The 19871-nt window shown below is 36.6% G+C and overlaps 1 protein-coding gene across 1 annotated transcript in view; it reads left to right on the top strand.

Annotated features, from left to right (window-relative positions):
* Window positions 1-4760: 4760 nt before the first annotated feature.
* The window catches only part of PALS1 (protein associated with LIN7 1, MAGUK family member), a 29660-nt gene continuing 14549 nt past the window's right edge, over window positions 4761-19871 (top strand). Inside the window, exons 1-5 of the mRNA XM_041420487.1 lie at window positions 4761-5276; window positions 11924-12132; window positions 17775-17852; window positions 18572-18718; window positions 19365-19526. Of these exons, the coding sequence (XP_041276421.1) occupies window positions 4910-5276; window positions 11924-12132; window positions 17775-17852; window positions 18572-18718; window positions 19365-19526 (963 nt within the window). The 5' untranslated portion in view covers window positions 4761-4909. The remainder of the gene's footprint in view (window positions 5277-11923; window positions 12133-17774; window positions 17853-18571; window positions 18719-19364; window positions 19527-19871) is intronic.

The following is a 19871-nucleotide window of genomic DNA, read 5'->3' as shown; positions in this document are numbered from 1 at the left end:
GTTGTAGTATATGACTTTAAGCTGATGATAAATCCTTGCACTATGCTGATGTTTAATATCTATTTCTTGTGTTTATATTAAAATTACAAATGTAGTTTGGGCTTTTATACTCTAATCTGTGCCAAAACTAATGAAATTTCACTGGAGGTAAGCACTGAACTTCCTTGCAGTCATTCAGAATTTGCAGCTTTAATGAATTTTAAAAAGGGAACGATCAGGTCTAATCATAGTTCTAGCAATGAAAGAATTTTAAACACTGCTGAAATGTAACATACAACCTCAGCCTCCAGAAGATGTAATTTTTGCTCTTTGGAAGTCGCTGAAGCAAAACAAATTTAATTTTACTGTACAGAATTTAGTTGTTAAAGCAATTAGGATTGTTATGCACACCAGCCACAGTCCCCAGGAAGCAAGTGAAAACTTAAACCACCTTAGAGCGCTTCTATTTCAGTCTCTGTTAGTATATATTTTATTCTAGCATCTGCCTTGCACACCAAGATGATTGCATTTATGTATATTGATTCTTTTACAGAGCTTTTGGGGTCTGTGCTTTATTTAGTGTATTCAGGATGTTTAAAAAGATGGTAGGAGCCTGACATTGTGAAGAATGAAGAATGGTGGCTTGTAAAATACAGTATTTTTGCGAATAGTTAGTATAGTTACCAATACAGTACTTGTGCTTTTTCTTTAATTTTTCTGTTACGAAATTGCATCAGAGATATGGTTTGTTTGCTGCTCATAATTGCATCCCAGTCAGAGTTTTATATGATGCCCAGTGGTGACCAGAGTGAATGAAGTGCAGTTTTTTAACAGCTTTCCTAACATTATCAGTTTTTACTAGTCTTCCTCTGGAGGCCAAAAATAAATGTAATCTGTGAAGAAGAGACTTTCACATACACTCTCCAGGACTGTGTTGGTAAGACTTGTGATACGAAGTTGGACTGAGAGAGTCATAAATCTGGTTTATTTTGGAAAGCTCTACATGTCATGTGGCAACACTGAGATTCCCCAGTTAGATATCGGCAGTTCAAAGCAAGATGTTCAAAGCCATGATTTAACCCTGTTAAACTTTGGGCAATCAAGCTGTCTAACAGACTCTTGTACATATCTAGAAAGTATAGGAACTGCTACTACCAAGTTCTGAAGTGGAAAGGAATTCTCTTAGTTACAAGTGTTATTATGTGGATTGTACATATGAAATAGTGAAAATTATTGTTATTGAGTAAGTTTGCAAATTTTTCTCCATAGAACTAAATATTAATTTGGTAAAATAAGTTTCTTTTGGACTGAAGATTTGTTTTATTGGATAATCCACAATCTGCAGAGAACAGACTTGGTGTAACAACCTTCCCTTACTGTTGCTGTCACAGAATTTTTAAAATTGCAAAAGGAAACTTCAGAAAGAAAAACCAACAGAATAGTTTCTGAATTTATTCATCTTCTGACTTTTGATGCCATGCATATTGGTTAAAATAAAATTTTCTGTTCCTAATACCTCCCTTAAGCTGAATCTTATTTTTAATTTCAGCTATGCCACACCTTAATTTGAGAATCAAATTAAAGGTTTTATCAGTTTAATATTTTACATTCTGCATCCTTAGGACCATTGTGGAGAGGGACTTGAGAGATAATTGTGTTTTTTTTCTTTCCTTACATGATTATTTCATTTATTGCAGTAGCATTTTTTCCAAAACAATTGGAGATCAGGATTTGTGATGTCTGATGCAGACCTGAGGCAACAGGAAGGAGAGGAGCTTAGTTTTGGAAGGGGTCACCCATTATCAGAAGTTCTTTGATTGAAGGAAGTTGTTCAGCCTTCCAGATTTGCAGCACGCTTATGCTTTTATGGATTACCAGCTAGTTATATCTGGGGTCAGCTTTTGTGTATTTGGTTTGATGTTTCCATAAGGTCAAATTTTAGGTTGCCTGATAGTACCATTGTATCATCTTTTGTATAATCTGAGCATTATTCTTTTGCTGTACTGTTTATTGCTGGTTTTAGAAGTATCTAGCTTTCTGAGATACCAGAAATACTTTTTATATAAAATGACAAAATTCTTAAATTGTCACTGTGGTTTTCTGACTGTTGTTGTTAAAGTGTGGCTGCCAAGAGAGCTCTGATTTTCTGTAGCTTTAGTTTCTTTTTTATTTGCTTGACTCGGATCTTGAATACTGAAAGTAGGCAGCTGTTATCACAGGTGACTTGAATGTCTTGGTACCCAGTTCAAAGAATTTATATTCCCTTTGTGTCTTGCACACAGTTTATACTGGAAATGTGAGCAGTGTTACTAAGGTTGCCTGTTACTCCAGACTCTATTTTTCTCTTGTCTTTAGTTCACATTATTAAACTAAAGAGATTTAAAATCTTCTCACTCTATATACAGATAAGAGTTTTTGGTGGACCATTTTTGTAGCTGGCACTTGAAATTTGATGGAGGATATGTAGCTAATCCCACTGTAAATATTCTTGACCAGCTTTTAAGCATTGGCCATCAACTCAATTTTCTGATAATTCTTTCTGATTAAGATTCACTAGAGAGTGTGACATCATTTAGCTTACACATGATTGAGTATAAAATTGTGTTTTACTTCTTACAGGTCCTCACACCCTGTTTTTACTTTTTTAGTGCTGATTAAATAGATATTATTCATCCCCACAGCACCTTATTCATTGTTTTAGCACCTGTTGGTTGTACCCTATAGACTCAGGAATGTGAGTTTTCTTTCAGCTTGTCAGAGCTGAAAAGAGATGAATGTAGCTTTGAAAAGTTTCAGTGTTCAGACAAGCTATGGCCAACACAATTTGAATTTAAAAGAATTTGTATTATCTTCAGTCCACAGTTAAAATAGTGGTCTTTGCAATTGTATTGTTCCTAATGAGGCTTCCTTTTTGGGGATTGGTATTTCTGTTCAGATAATTTGCCTTTTCAGAAGGGGAAGTGCAGCTTCCTGAGGATCATTTTGCTAAATTTTTATCCACCTTTCTCTGAATTTCACAGAACTTTTTCTTAAAGTGGTGTTTTATATAACCCTGTCTAAGTGCTAATTTTGTGTTGCTTTATTCTTTGAAAAGCTGTTCTGAGTTGGGAACTAACTGAAGGATTTACAGGCACTGAGTAATTGTGGGGTACTTGCAGTGCTAGCCCCAGTACCATGCAGGTTTTGATCAGCTTTTTTTGCCTAGTTTTTTTCCTGAATGTGTGAATGCCGAGTATTGGATGTTGAGCAGTGGAGTGCAATTAAGTACCTTATAAGGGCACAAAAAGAATTTTTACTGCCACAGAAATGCTTTAATTTAATTTTCTTATCGGGAAGATTTTAGTAATAACTATTTTAGTAGCAGGGGCTAGAGATGAAACAAGTAAGGGAAATAATTTTGTTGTTGCTGTATGCTGTGCACTACTCCTCATGAAAATGAAAAGCTCTACATTTTTAGAATTGCAAGCTGGCAAAAACTTGTGTAGGAGTTTCTATTGCTGCTTCTCCCAAGCAGAGCTATAGATATTTAATTTTCAATTTAATTACAGCATAAACATCCTTCCCTTCCTCCTCCAAACACAAACATTTGGTATAAGAATGTAGGTGATTTTGGGTTTTGGTTTTCTGGTTTTTTTTTTTTTTCTGTCGTGGTGCTTCTGGTGTGTAATAAAACTTAGAGATATTTCGTATTATGTCCTTTCAGTAAATTTTAAAAAAGTGATAAAATGTAACTTGAAAAATTAAGTCTATTGATGATATGGTATGCAACTGTTTGTTAATTTTATGACCTTTTAATTGGACAGATTGTGGATAACGATCACTGACAGAAAGGCAGTGTGGTATAAAACACACACTCACATGTATTATATGTAAGAGATGAGTGGTTATATTTATCAGGCCACCTAAGCTCTTTAGCCTGAATCATCAGGAATAAGAAACTAGGTTAAGGTAGTAGTATAACTACACACTACTACTGTGTAGTATAGTGGAATGTCATAGTTGACTGTGGAGATTAATTATTATTCTCTGTCAAATCTGTATGTCTGTACTCCCACACAAGGATTTTAAGTCTTGTATTTAATCCTTCCTGCTTTAATGCATACCTATGGGAAGTATTAAGAGTAGCTGCTAAACAGAATTGTCCAAACCCTTATCCTAGGACTTTATCTGTACTTGTAATTGTGTAAGTGCAGCTCCTGTCTGCTTTAGATAGTATCTTTTGGATTAACTCTATGTCAGGCCTGCCTTCTCTGAATCCAGGAAGCAATGTTTACATCAAATGCCTCAATTTATAAACAAAAAATGCAAATATCTTTGCTTGTGTTCAGCCTACTCAACTACTTAGGAACATGTTGTTTATAACAAGTTTTTCATATTTAGTGTCTGCAGGATTGTAAGCATGGTTTGTGTTGGAATTTTTAAGAATGAAAGTACAAATTAAAACTTGAGTGAGAACTCTCTGAAAACTGCTTATTTGCAATTGTGTTAAGTACAGAATCACCATGGTTTTCACTTGGGAATAAAAGAGATTTTGACATTATTTTGACACTGTTCATGTTTGAACAATGCTCCTTTTCTTACATTGGCACCTGAAGCATTGGCACCAAAATATGTGGAACAGATTTGTGAGGATTCTGTAGTTCTTAGTAGGGGAAGAACCACTATGTAAATTTGGATGCAAAGTTCCATTGTTCTGATGCCTGGGGACCTTAGGTGTTTTCTTATTTGTCCAATTACTCACTAATTTCTTTCTTTTTTTTTTTTTTAATATATCTGTTATTAGATTTTCCTCCTGGATGCCTCTTCAAGTGTCTTGTGATGGAAGGGAAATATTTTTGAATCTATAATGGATTTTACACAACATCGTAACACAAACTGGCCTAATAGCAGCATTTTGGTTTGAAGAGCATAAGCATAATTACAAATAATCATGACAACTTCTCATATGAATGGACATATCACGGAAGACTCTGACAGTGAAGCAAAAAATGTGGATCTTGTGTCTCCTGAGGAGCCTCAGAAGCACAGAGAAATGGCTGTTGATTGCCCTGGGGACTTGGGCTCCAGGATGATGCCCATGCGGCGCAGTGCTCAACTGGAGCGAATCCGCCAGCAACAGGAGGACATAAGGCGCAGACGAGAAGAAGAGGGAAGGAAACAAGAACTGGACCTTACTGCTTCCATGAGGCTAAAGAAACTAGCACAAATTCCTCCTAAAACTGGAATAGATAATCCAATATTTGACACAGAAGAAGGGATTGTTTTGGAGAGTCCTCATTACACTGTGAAAACACTAGGTAGGTAAAATGCAGTGAGTAGGTCAATGGAGTAAAGATTTGTTTGATATTAATGCTCTTTTAGGTCACTGGAAACCTAATTTAGATAATTTTTCATAAATAAATTTAGAGTCTTCTTGTCCTTCAGATTTGTGGTGGTTTGGGATATTATTATTTAGCCAAACATCAGGCTATGTGCCTTAGCAAGTGACTTTTCAAAACTGATCCATCTGGGGAACAGTTAAATACCTTGTGGATGATAATTAATTAAGTCAATGTCTCTATCTTCTTAAGATTGGGGGAAACCATGTAAGTAATACCCAATTTTAAGGTGTTTGATGAACTGTAGACCAGAATAAGGAATGAATAAACACAGTTGTCGTTTAAAATAAAAGGTTGTTGACACTTCAGGGAGAAACATGCTAGTGCTTTTTTCCCATTGTGTCTTGCATTATCAATTACTACCTGATAAAAATATTGCACCAATACATCTCTTAAAGTATTGGTGTTGATTATGAAAATCTGTTTAGGCATTGATGAAAATGTAATGTTAATAATTTTTTAAGAAATGGATGCTGAAATTTTTCATTTCATAGTTGTCATTGTTTTAATTATGGTTGCTTAGAGAAAGTTTCTAACCTTTCTTCCTCAAACATAAGTATTTTAAATAAAATATGTGTCATTAGAGTGAAGAAGATGCACTGGGAATCCATGGAAGTCCTGTTCAGTTTTCAAAATCCATACCTGTTCAGAGATCCAGATTGCTTTAAAAAGACAGCCTTTTTTTCTGGGTTGCACCAAAATTCCTTGATTTTTTTTTTCTTTCTTGTTGGCTGGTAGTTGAGAATACAGAGTGAGAAATAGCTATGAAATTGCTAATTTCTTCTTTATTTCACCTCTAGTATTTGTGTGCCTGAGCAGCAACTCTGCTAAAGACATGTCTCTGGTCTATAACCTCTGGTAATCCTTATTGTACAAATCCCTCTTTAGGAAAATTTAGATTGAAAGGGTCATCAGGAAGTCATCCTGTTCAGCCTCCTGTGGAGAGCAGGGTCAGTTACAAACAAGGAGGGTGTACCTTTTTTAGTGCAGGCTTGTCAGCTGAGAGATCTCTTTGTAAGAAGCAGATTCTCTAGTTAACTTTATGAAGTGTTAGGTATTTGATTGTAAAATTCTCTCCTTAGAGGGAACACAAAGCAGAAGATACAAAAAAGGATGTCAAACAGTAAAACAGTGTCTTCAGTTGGGAGTTGTTTAGCCATAGTGGCCAAAAGCTGTGAAGACTGCTGAAGGAATTGGAAATTGAAGCTAGAGAAAGGAGGACAGTGTGACTTGCAATTAGAAAGCTGGGGCTAGGTTTCATGCTGGAGGTGCTGAGATCATGGAGGGAGGATTGGTGCAAAGCAATGGGCAAAGCAGCTACCCATGGAAGCTGGCAGGGTTGAGAAGTGAGTAACATACATCAGTCTGACATACTTGAGAACTAGCAAGGAGTTGGTCTAGACTGAAGCTGTTTGAACAGGAGAAATAACAGTGGAAGAAATCACTGTAGTGATGAAGGGCAGGTTTTAAAATCTCTCAGTGGGGAGTTCAGAAGGGTACTAGCTGTGGGAGAAGCTGAGCAATTGTCCAAGCGTTTGTGAAAAGGTGGAAGGAGGAAACTAGTTTTGGCTCAGCAAGAATAGAAGATGGGAAATTGGTATTGAATGGAAGCTAGGATTCTTTGTATACTGGGTGTAAGAAGAGAAATGCCAGACATCGGGGACAAGAAGATTTTGGAGGTGTGTGTCTGTGGAAAGAGATGAATTAGGAAATAATGCATGGTATGAGGTGCATCTTGAAGAAAACTTACTGGGTGACTTGGTCCACTTCTGTAATCAAAATTTGGGTCTTGTCATTTGGATCAGTAAACTTAAGATTTAAGAGGAGAGGATTTATAGTTCAACATTCCATGAGCCAGCAGTGCCTTTGTCGGCAAGAAGGCCAATGAGATCCTGCCTTAGGAAGAGCATGGCCAGCAGGTCAAGGGAGGGGATCCTGCCCCTCTGCTCAGCCCTGGTGAGCCTCACCTGGAGAGCTGTGTCCAGTTCTGGGCTCCTCAGGACAAGAGAGACAGGGAGCTACTGGAGCAGGTCCAGTGAAGTGCAACAAGAGAGCAACTCTTCTAGAGAAAGGCTGAGGGAGCTGGGCCTGTTCAGCCTCAAGAAGAGATGACTGAGAGGGGACCTCATCAGTACATTCAGTATCTGAAGGGAGGGTGTCAGAGGATGGAGTCAGGCTCTTCTTGGTGGTGCCAAGCAGGAGGAGTAGAGGCAATGGGCAAAAACTGGTGGCAGGAAGTTCCACCTGAACATGAGGAAGAACTTCTTCACTGTGCAGGTGATCGAGCACTGGAACAAATTGTTCAGAGAGGCTGTGGAGCCTCCGTCACTGGAGATGCTCAAGACCTGTTTGGATGCAATCCTGTGCAGTGTGCTTTAGGATGACCCTGTTTGAGCAGAAAGATTGGACCAGATGACCCACTGTGGTCCCTTCCAACCTTACCCACTACGTGATTCTGTGATTAAGAGTAGTGCTTTTGATTATACACAGCTATGATGTTGAATTGTTGCAAACATAGGAAAAAATAGTTCTAAATAAAATGCACTGGTTTTTTAACCTATATAGTCTAAAGAATTTGTATTCAGTCACTAGTGTTGTCAAAAACAGAGTTAAAATTTAAATTCAGTGAAGTGCTTCTGCAGTAACTTGAACTGTTACAAAATTTTCTTCTACTCTTAAGTGTGTCCATTTTCCAGTTTCTGGGTTAATCTTTATAACATTTGTAACACAGCATCTGGTTCTTCCCTCTTTCCACTTTTACTGTCCAACTTAAAGTGCATAGTCACATTCACAAATCTCTGAGATTAATTAGTAAAACCCCAAATAAAACTGGACAGCTGCTACTGAATGACAGAGATGTTTAACTGTCCTTCTTTGGTATTTTTAAAAATACTATTTTTAATTTTGCTTTTGTATCTGTGTCTGTCTGTGTGAGTGTGTGTGTGTTAATCCATAGAGCTTCTCCTGAAGATGCATCTTTTAAGTAACAATATTGACCTAGGTGTCTGTATTTTTAGTTTGGAAAATGTTTTGTAAGTGCTGTTGTCTAGTTTGGCAGATCTTTGCCAAGTCTTCAATGCTTTTATCATCATAAAAGAAGGCAGACTAGATTAAAGAAGTTGGAATTCATATATGAAAATAAAACGGGAGACTTAACCAAAAGAATGCTAAAGGGCATGTTTGCTATCAAAACAGTATATGATTTAAACAGCTGTTTAAATGGAAATAATAGTCTCTGCACCTAGCACGTGTGCATATAATTATTTACTGGCTTTTTCACAGCAATATGCTTCCATAAAATGCAGACTTCTTTGGTTTCCTATGGTTCATTCAGCTAATTTAGTTAAATGAGTGACATTTCATGGAAGTAAGCCTTTCCGAAGTAAGCCCTTTCTGGCTACAGTGATGATGATTTTTTTAAAGCTACCTGTTTTTTGCTTTTATACCTTGGCCAAAACTTATTTATAAATATGTTATAAATAAACTTTCTGAAATACTGTTTTATCGAAAACTACTTTTCCTAGCTCTGTGATTTAAGTTATATTTGAAACATTAAAGTACTAGTACCAGCATACAGATTACTCTATAGAAAAGTTTGGGAACAAAGACATTGGTGCTGAGATATAATAAAGCCTATCTTCTTAAGTTTGCTCTTGTTAACTTTTTGTTTAAGGTGATAAAAATCATCTATTTTCTTTTCTTAGTTTTCTAATCTAACATGTTAAGCTGTGACTGCACATCCTCCCCTGCAGTTGCATACTTTTGCCCTGGCAGTCTTTTGATTAATGTGTATATCTCACAGTGCTCAGTCACATTCCAGCCATTTCATAGTCTAATGGAAAAAGGCTGCAGCACTTCATGCAAAAGAAGACTTGACAAAACCCAGTATTTGGTTGTTAATTGATCTGCAATTAAAAAATGGACTTTTTCTGCAAAAGAACCCTGACTTTTATGTGAGTAAATGCAGATGTTGGTCTTACTGAACTTATTTTTCTTCAAGACAACTCTTTTTGTAGGAAATATCTGGAGTCTTTTGTTACGTGGTGGTTTTTGTATTGTTGTTACTTTAAAAAGACTGAAATTAACAACCAAAAAAAAAAAAAAAAAGAAAACCAAACTCTGCATCGTAGTCTCACCTGTGATACAGACTACAGAAGCAGGAGTCTAGAGAGAATTAGGCATGCATAAATCTGGATTTGTGTGGGGTTTTATGAGCGATTTTTTGTTAAACAAGTGACTAGAAAATTGAGTGCTGCCTTTTGAGGAATACTTCATTTCACTCCTTTGAAGCATTATTTCTGTTTTATAATTATGTTGAGGTGGGTATTTGTTTGCTGTTTCATGATGGGGGCAAATCACTTGGTATAAAGCTTTGGTATCCAGCAGATGAAGCCTCAGTGTAGAAGGGAATTACACAGGGAAGAGTACTGTGATAGTATGTAAGAAAGGGCAACACAGAAGGAACTAGCAAAGGGCTAAAAAGAGAGTATGTAAAGACATCTAGGAACAGGATGTCTTTGTTGTAGATACAGAGTAAGATGTCTGTCTTCCTGTATGAATACATATCTTACATGCAACATGTGTTAGAATTGTGTGTGTATATATGTGTATGTATTTGAATTTTCAGGTATATAGGAGAGAGTTCAGGAATGATGGAGTAAAATAGTTAGGAAGACATAAAAGAAGCAAGGTTCTTCTCTAGTATCTCACTGCTTTTTGAATCCAATAACCATAACAAATAGCAGAACTTTGAGTTAGTATGTTTTTTAACCAAGCAGTTGTCAGGAGCTATACAATAACATCTGTGATTGAGTTGAAGAGATACTTCAGTACTGTGCATTCTCCATTAGATGAGAATTTTGCCAGCTGACAATGTCCTATTTAGCAAATATTCTCACTTCTGGAGTGTTCTTTAGCCTTCTCCCCAAATGGCATTTCTCCCAGTGTGATAAGCAGTATATTGTGTATACAGTTTCCTAGTGAGACATTGGCTACCATAATTAGTGTTGTGACCTGTACTGGATATCAGCAGTGGAATATCCTGCACATCCAGTATCCAAGCTTTCTGTGCAGCTTTTGTCCTACTGCCCTTTGTTTCCTTGGTGGTTACAGGAAGAAGTCCTTGACCTTTGGTGGTAGGATGTTTTGAGCATGTGTGAAATGGTTTTGGAGGGGTTTTATTACTGGTTTTTTATTGTCTTGCACACAGTAAAGTACAAGAGTAGCAGCCCTGGCTTGTTTGTTTCCTTTTATAATACAGAAGACTTAACTTGAAAACTCATATTTGACAGCTTGTGTGTAGACATGGTTTGCCCAAAATTAAAACAATTAAACTTTTTGGAAATGCATATTTTATTAGGCTTTATGGTTTTCTTGTGCCCATTTATCAACTATTTTTTATGTTGTGCTCAAAAATTTTGAGTCTAGGCTTGTGTCCAGTGTACTGGTCATGTTAGTGATCAGTATCTGCTGTGATTTTTCATGTTAAAAATGCAATTTTGCTGATGTCCTGATAATGTTCCTGATTTTATTAGCTCATAATGAATAAATGAAGGCTGCTAAAACTTTAAAATTACTCTCAAAGCTGATATTTTGGTATCAGTATCAACTGACAGTTTTAAAATTCGGGATTTTCTTTATTGTTCATTTTCTTTAAATACTAGGGTTAAAAAGTTCTAGCTTACTTTAATTTATTAAAATGTTAGATAGCTGACCAGCTGCTTGTGGCTGAACAGATTTTTTTCAGATAATGTGTGAAAACATGTATGTTATTTAAGACTCAAAACATGCTTTTATTTTTTTCTTTTTGTCTGCTTAAGTTTTGATCCATATTCCTTGTTTTAGGTGGTTTCTGAAGTACATAATTGTGAGAAGTGACTTATTTAGCAGAAATTTGATTTGGCTTAAAATAATATAAATGTCTTTGAAAAGCACTTGTAAAGCATCAGATCAGTTCTTGAAACTCCAGAATGCAGTACATGCATGGTATTCTGCAAACATACAGAAACTGGTTATTAAAATATTAAAATATTTCACTGCCCAAACAGAACTTATATTCATGTAGGTAAAAGATGTGGGCTTTCTTTTGCTGTAGGTAATTTTCAAAACTCATAAATGTTCACAGATGATGTTTTTTCATCCTTTTTATTTCAATGTGCTAAGACTGAGCATAATTTTATGTTTGTAAGTTGAGTGTAGTTTACTTATCTTACATTCATTCTATAAGCAATATATAGCTGAGATACATAGATTTTTACCATGTATGATAGGTACACACAGAAAAGTGAACCAAGGTATCAGTGAATATTCAGGGCATCAAGATGAGCTTAGCAATAAAGTCTTACTACTCTTACTGACTTGGGGTCTTTTTCTTTTTTTTACTCTTTTAATTCAGTTACATTCTGCTCCAAAAAAGTTAGAATAACAGATAACTAATAAACTTGCATATATCACTGCTGGTTTAAAAACCGAACAGTAAAAAAAATTTTGTATAACTCGTAATATAAATATTAGCTATAATTCTTGTTAACTCATATCTTATTTGTATTTTGTTATTTCTTACCTAGAAGTGGAAGAACTGTTAAATTCTCTTAAGCATATCCAGCACGTTTTGGTAGACCCTCAGAGTCAAGAGGATATCTCACTCATTTTACAGCTTGTTCAAAATAGTGATTTTCAGAATGCATTTAAGATCCACAACGCTGTTACAGTCCACATGAACAAAGCCAGCCCTCCATATCCTCTCAGCTCCAATGCACAAGAACTAGCACAAGAGGTATGTACAGAATGCATCCCTGTGACATACATGAAACCTATAATCATAGCTACTGTTGAAATGCATACTTGTTAAGCTTGTCTGAGTGAATGTTGAATATGAAAGAGGTTATAGTAGTCACTGATTGGAAATCTGGAAAAACCAGATACAGCAAACAGTAACCAGAAAAATATTTTGGGGGTAGGAACTCCCTCTTTAGCATGGATAGATATGTAACAGAGAAGGTACTATGTTTAAACATAGGGAAAGGGAGTGGTTGTGATAATCTAGCTCCCTTTCCGTTGGTATTCTTTATTTCAAGCATTCAGGAACTGAGTTACAGTTCTCTCTTATTGTGAGATGAGAGACTGGCTCTAAGTTGAGCCATGGTTCTTACACTGGGAGTCGTCTCTGAGAAAAACAAGCATACTGGAAACGAGCCTTCTGCTTTCAAGTGAGCAACAGACCCCTTAATACTTAATTTCAATGCTTTAATTACTGCTGTGATTAAACTTCTTTTGGTCTGACAGATGACAGCTCTTTTGTAGGATCTGATGCATTTTTTAGAAGTTGTTAAAATATACCAAAGGGTCACTCAGTAACTTTTGTCACAATTTTCCATGGTCTGGTGCAAGTATATATAGTAGTGAAGGGTGGCTACATCTTAAACCCATATAAATTTTGTTAGCTTTCACCTAGGTAGCTTGAATACCAACATCAGTGCAAGCCTAGCACTGTAGTGTTCAGCAAAGCCAGATCCAGGGGCTTGGATAAAGGCTCCAGCATTTAGCACCCAGCAAACCAAACTGACTCAGGTACATGGGTTGGAGTATTTCAGTGTGGCAGCAAGTGATGGATGTTGGTGGGATTTTTGGGTTGGTTAGTTTGGTTTAGGATCTGGTTTTCTTGCTCCCTGAAGTATTTTTTTTCAACAGCTTTTTCCACTCTCCTTTCTTTTCCTAGACTTTAATCTTGTAAGCCCAGCAGCACTGTAGCAAGCTTGAAGTTCTTTTGCAGAAGAAATTACTGACTCTTGAGGAACATAATTTAAATACAATCTAAAGGTGGAGGTGCTGATTAAACTTCAGATTTGGATTTTCTTGTTTAGGTTTGTCAGTAAGACTGTACCAAAAGCAGGTAGAAGTACTTTAGAATATCCTGTGAATCTGTGAAAACTTCTAATCAACCCACTGTAATCATATGTTTGCAGTACATGTAAGCTTCCCTCTGGCTTGCTTATTCATCAGTGTGTAGCCTGCTTCAAACTCCTCACTGGGCTTGTTCACAGTGTCTGTGAGTCTGAAGGAGCCTCTTCAGTTACCTTCTGTTTGTAAGCTGCTCCCCAGTCACCCACTTTACATAGGCCTGGTTTAGGATTTCATTCAGATGCAAGTCAGAATTTTTGAACCTTCTTTTATAATGCAAGGTGTTACAGATGTAACCCTTAAGAAAGCTGATTCTTTCCCTTCATGAATATGATGACCTTCTATTTGCTACTTAATAGAAGTTTCCAAGAAGAAAATATGCCTAGGAAAACTCTAGGTCTGTTTCCAAACTCTGGTGTTTCTCCCCATTTCTTACTACCCCTTACCTTCCCAACATTCTTTTCAGGTGATTTGGTAAATTCTAAAATCAGTAGGTGGTGCAAAGCCAGTTTTGTGTCTCTTACCAGTCAGGAAAAGGTTAAGCAAAAGGAAAATATTTCATTTATCCAAAATTTTTAAACCAACACAATTTGATCATTATCCACAAGACTATTACATAAAAGACAAATCACTGCACTCATTTTGACTCTTGATCTTCCATCCCTGTCTTGTCCAGCCTTGAAATTCCTGAAAACTCAATATTTTACAAGTCTGTTCCCATTTTCACATGTAATCTAGTTTCTCAGTGACTCAACTTCTTGTGTATTTAAGTGACTTGTATTTTGCAATAACATCCTGAAATGATAGAGCCAGAAATTCAGGACAAATATTTCTGTGTCTGACAGGAGTGTCTCGAGAAGAGGATACCTTGAAGCCTCCATTCACATCACCTTGTACTTCCTTGTCTTGCCTGCATAGAAGATCTTATGCTTGGTTTTCAGATCTTTTATTCATTTTTGAAAGGTTTCTGTATTAGTTATCTAGCAGTGTGGAAGGAAATTATTTCTGGTTTAGAAAAGTTGGTGGTGTTTTTGTTTTGGTTTTTTGAATTTGTTGTTGGTGTGGGGTATTTTTTAACCCTCACAATGTGTTCATCTTGCATATCTTAAGTTTTTTCTAGTACTCTCATTTTTTATTGTCTTTTGCTTTTTCTACTCTAAGCATAGGCATAAGAAACTCCCCCAGAAAGCAGCTCATTTACTTACTTCAGGGTGTTTTTGAAAAGACGCTTGCAAAAGCCTGCATTTAAGATACTGATAACATCTTGGTGATTAAAGCCAGAAGACATTACAAGAAAGAAAAATAGCAGATACATGCATAACATTAATTTTAAATAGCAGGTAGTGCTAGTGTGCATATTTTAGTGCACAGGTCATGAGCAACAGTGTCTTAACTCTGAAACTGTTTGGTGTGTGTGTGCCCCAGTTTAAAGCTACAGACATGTTTTGTTTGCAGCTTTATACTGTGGAAGAGAACATCTCTTAACAGGAAAAGGCGTTTTACAACACAATTGCACAATGCAGCATAAAAGAGTCTTCCTTTAAAAAAAGAAGTAATAACTAATATTATTTAGGGTTTTTTAATTTTCTAGTCCTCTTTAGAAAATTCTTAAAATTGGTAGTATACATGTACGGTTAATTTTCCCACCAATTCTGATAACCAGTCACTAACAACTCAAGTTTTTTCTCATCTTTTTAAGAAACTTCAGTTGAATTAAAAAGGTGGAATGAAGCACTTGATCTTAAGGAATTTATTTGAGAAAGCTTATCTTCATGTAATGGGGTGTACTCCAAGCCTCAAATAAAAATAACCAGTAAACATCAAGTGTAATTAAATTGATTTTAAATCCATTTAAACTTGACCAAGATGGGGGCACGGATTATGGGAATGGGGCCTGAATCTTGATCTTGTAAGAATATTTGATACATCATTCAAGACAGTTTATGACTTGGCCTGTAACAGCACATACCAAATACCTTAAAGACGTTCCTGTTCTTAAATATACTTAATAGGCTCAATTTATATAGACTGTTGCTAAACATTTTGGACTTGCCACTGTTTGCTTCTGCAAAATCAGACAAATAAACTAGATCAGTACTGTTGAGGGGATACACTGGAAGGTCATAACTTCTGGTGTAAGTGCACTAGAATGTGTATGTGTGCTCCATCTGTCAGTCCTGCTCAACTGCTGGTAAACAGCAACAGACTTTTGCAGGTGCAATTAATTTCTGAATGCTTAATATCACTCCAGCACATGCCTCCATCATACATGCCTACAGATTGTGGTGTGTGTAATGAAACCAAATGGATAACTTCAGGGACTGGGGTGGGGGAAAGCTTCTTGGTCTAAAGGTAACATGGTTAACAATAAAAACTATCCAGAAGAGTTAAGAAAATACAGGTATTGCCACATACGCAGATCATCTGTGCTATATGTAGTGTGTCACTTCTGGAATGACAGTCTTCTTCAAATTTCTTAGTTGATAAAGCTAAGAAATAGCTTTTGGGATTTATTACCATGAGTTACAAAGGACTCTGGCAAGCAGCACTACTGCTGTAATAAGTGGTCCATAGGGCAGCCTGAAGCTTTCCTAGAGCTTCATTAAATAAACAAATGAGAGATTTATGTTTTTCTTACAGGGGGGATATATTAAAATTGTTAATAAATTATTCAAAGCAGAAATTCAACTTGCATAAGGGATGTTTACTGCACACAGAGTAACTGGTTGAGCCAGATTACTTTCTTTTCCACTGTGAAATTCCCAGTCTCTGACCTTGCATTCAGAAGATTGTGTTCCTTGGAAGACTTCCAAGTTGCTTCTGAGTAGGTTTTCCTATTAAAAGATCATAAAGATTTGATAAATAAAGCTTTAAGACTTCTTGTGGCTTCTTCAAAGTCCCTTGAAAGTTAGAGACCTTAAATAAATGTTTATGAGAAAGTCTTTTGTACAGAAGAATCTTTTCTTTCAAAAGAGAGGAAAACTTGTTAGTGAAATATGTCTTTTGTCATGTTCTGTTTGCTGTGTGGCATCCAGTTTAAGCCAGGTGTAATAGCTTCCTTTCTAATTTAGACCTATGACTGAAGTAAGAACTTTGTGAAGCTGAACTCTTTCTGTTCTCTATGATTTTAAAGAAACCGCTTTAAGAAACTAAGTAAATCTGGCTTCTTCAACTGTTTTAAGGTGTACTACATTTGCTCACCATGAGGCATGCTCTAGGGGTGGCTGAAGGAAGGCTTTCGGAGGTTGTGCCATGTTTATTGCAAACCACAGGAGTATGTTCAATGTGACACTTCTCTTGGCAATATGAGGATCTTGCTCCATGGGCACAGTTTGTTTAGTGGCTTCTCCTGGAATTTAAAAGTGTCTTGACTTGAAAGTTTTCAGTGCTGTTTTGTGGTAGCATCCAAGATAGTTGTTAGCATTTCTGTAGATAATTGCTTCTAATATAGAGGCTTTTCCGACCTTTAGATACTGTTAGATCATACAAAAAGCAGAATTATTTTCTCTTTGAAACTTTTGGATTCTTGATTCTCTGATGTCACATTACTTCATCTGTGAGAATCAAAAGCTCTTGAACAAAATGCTTCCTATTTCTCTGAAAACTGCTGCTCTGATTTGTATAATCTACTCTTGATGTCTTTGTATTCAAGTGCTGTTGCACTTGTGTGCTTTTGGTCAGATTAGGCCAGGGGATGATGGCTTTGGAAAGTATCTTCAGCCTCACCTTTATGTAAGAGCACTTCCCTGCTCTTGGCTCTCTGTATGAGCATACCAGTATTTGCAAGACATGATGGCAAGGCTCGTTTGGTAACTGTATGAGAAGGAGAACTTATTTTGGCAGCTGAAGCTGCTTGAGCAAAAACTATCCTTGTGTTAGTGTGGATTATTTTGGAACCAGACAAAGAAATCAGGTTTCCAGGGAGGGACCTTTTGAAGTTTTGATTTGCGCACTTCCTGAGACAGGAGCTCCAGGATGCGTTGCAAAACCTGTCTTGGAATCTTTGGTCTTGCTGTTGGTGGAAATAGTTTGTGTAATAAGAATATGATAATCTGTTTTTAAGGAAGAGGAAGGCTAGTCACATTAATAAGAAATTACTCTAATTTAAAAGCCCAGCGGTCTCATAATACACTTCATTGTGACTGATTTCACTGCCCCGAAATCACTAACTCTCACTGTCTATAGTTTGATTTTTTTTGTGCACATCTTTGTGATACCTGAGCTCATTGCCAATCTCTGGTATTTACAAATCTGTATGAGGTACTGGATGCCAACTTAGATGTGGTAGACAGTTACTGAGGCAAGATGTGCTGGGTTAGTCCTGTGGTCTCATTGCGTGTTTTCCTAATGTGTACCAGATTAATCAATCAGCAGTAGTAACAAACATGGATATACCTTAGTTTCAGTAAAATGAGTAATTACTCAAGTCAGCAAGTAGGGGGTTGTGCTTGAGTAGGAGAGGGAGGATTGATAAATCACTGGCTATATTTAGAGTTTTACTGCTTGATTTCTTTTTAGGTACAGAGTGTTTTGAAACCCAGCCACCATAAGGATGGACAGGAGCTTAACGCTTTGCTGAATGCCCCTCACATGCAGGTAAAACAAAATGAAACTTCTAATCTAATGGATCTATTTCTTGATGTTGTTTTCAATGTAACTTATTTTTTGCCTTGGGCTGACTGGAATTTTATTTCTCAACCCTCATTTTTCTGGAATAAGGAAATTGCAATTTCCAGAAATTAATGGAACTTTTTAATGAAGTGTAGTACATTGTATTCAATGTACTACACTTATACACTTATACAATATACAGATTGTATTCAGCCCTTGCTACAGTCTGTATGGATTACGGGGTGATTTGCACATAAACAATGTAGCAATAGGTCAGTGGGAACAGGGCAGCACATGAGTTGCTTTGTTTTACCTTTGGCAGTTGTTTCATGCTTACCTCAGGGTGCATAAAGCGAATTTTGTCCTGGGATGGTGATGTAAAAGTAGTTTTCTCTGCAGAACTTATTCTGAGTCTACAGACACATACGTAGTAAACCAATGTCAGGTTTTTTTTAGTACAGGTAAGAGAGAAGTTCAGTCACAGTTGTGTTCAAAATTGCTTTTGTATTATTTTCTAGTCTGAAAGTTTTGAAAAAAGTAGGTTCTATGTAGCTGTGATAAATGATTTTTTAAATTGCTTGAGTCAGTTTGCAAAGTTCTATAACCTGCAGAGACTGTTGAAATTGCAGAATTTATTCTGCTGTTTTGTATGCATATCAAGTGTGATATTTTCTGTAACTGAGCTGATTTTTGTTTAACACTAGGCACTTCTGCTGGCTCATGATAAGGTTGCAGAACAAGAAATGCAACCAGAGCCTATGACAGATGAAAAGATTTATGAGAATGTTGGCATGTACGGAGGGGAGACGGTTAAAATAGTTCGCATTGAGAAAGCTCGGGATATTCCCTTGGTAAGTACTGGTGCTTACTCAGTTATATGTGGAGGAAGTGAGCCTTTTTGTCCTTTCCAGATTGCTGTGAAATGTTAGGAATTCGAATGCCAAGGTAGTGTTTAACTTGTAAACACTCTCCCTCCCTCCAAAATGAGAAACAGTCCTAGACAATAAACTTGTGTTTAACTTGAACTGGGCAGTAGCCATACTACCATGTAAAATCTGTACAACTTCTGTCAGCTTGGGTTTTGACAGATCTTCTTGGCAAGATCCAAGATCCAAGATCTATTCTAAACTTGCTGCAAGGGAGCTTAAACCTTGTCCCAACCAGGTGTAGGTTTTTTTGATTGGCTGGTTTCTGCTTTTGGGGTTTGTTTACCAGTTATCATCTGCTATTTGCTTCTTTCAAGTAAGAGTTTCCTCGGGACTATGTTTATTTTAAAAAATGAATCTTATGGTGTGGAGCAATTAAATTCCTCAGTCTTTAGTGTAGGTTGTAGGAGTTAAGCAGTGGATTTTTTGAACTGGAGCATTGTGTGTATGCATCCAAGCTGTTACTTGCATTCTCTTTCAGCATAGCTTTTCCACAGGCTTGGAATATATACAATAGATGGCTTTGAGTTTCATATATGTAATAAATTCAGAATGTGTTGCTGCTACACAGGGTGCTACTGTTCGCAATGAAATGGATTCTGTTATCATCAGTCGAATAGTCAAAGGAGGTGCTGCAGAGAAGAGTGGGCTGTTGCACGAAGGGGATGAAGTTCTGGAGATCAATGGCATTGAGATCCGTGGAAAAGATGTTAATGAAGTTTTTGACTTGCTGGTGAGTTGGAACACTTCTTGTTTTCTTTGCAATAGATACTCATTTCATAAGTCTTAAGCCTGTTGACTCTGATTGTCATTTTACTCATATTTAGTCTCAAAAGTATTTTCATTCTGGTAGCTGGTGTTCATATGTGGAAGTCCATTTCAAGTTTTCTTTCTGATGCATATGACAATACTGACAAGTGTAATTGCAGTTCCTGCAATAATCAAGCCTACAAATGTGGAAGCATCAAGCTGTTACTTACTTCTAATGATTTCTAGGAAAACTTTGTTTAGCTCCGAAAAGCCATAATTTTTCCTCTTTGTCTCTTATTCAGTCCACAAGTAATAAATGTGTGGCTGG

This window comes from Onychostruthus taczanowskii, unplaced genomic scaffold (genome assembly GCF_017590055.1).
Source record: "Onychostruthus taczanowskii isolate IOZ18803 unplaced genomic scaffold, ASM1759005v1 scaffold1, whole genome shotgun sequence".
In the NCBI taxonomy this organism is placed as follows: domain Eukaryota; kingdom Metazoa; phylum Chordata; class Aves; order Passeriformes; family Passeridae; genus Onychostruthus; species Onychostruthus taczanowskii.
The sequence above is the reverse complement of the archived record's forward strand: the minus strand, read 5'-3'. Positions and strand labels throughout refer to the sequence as shown.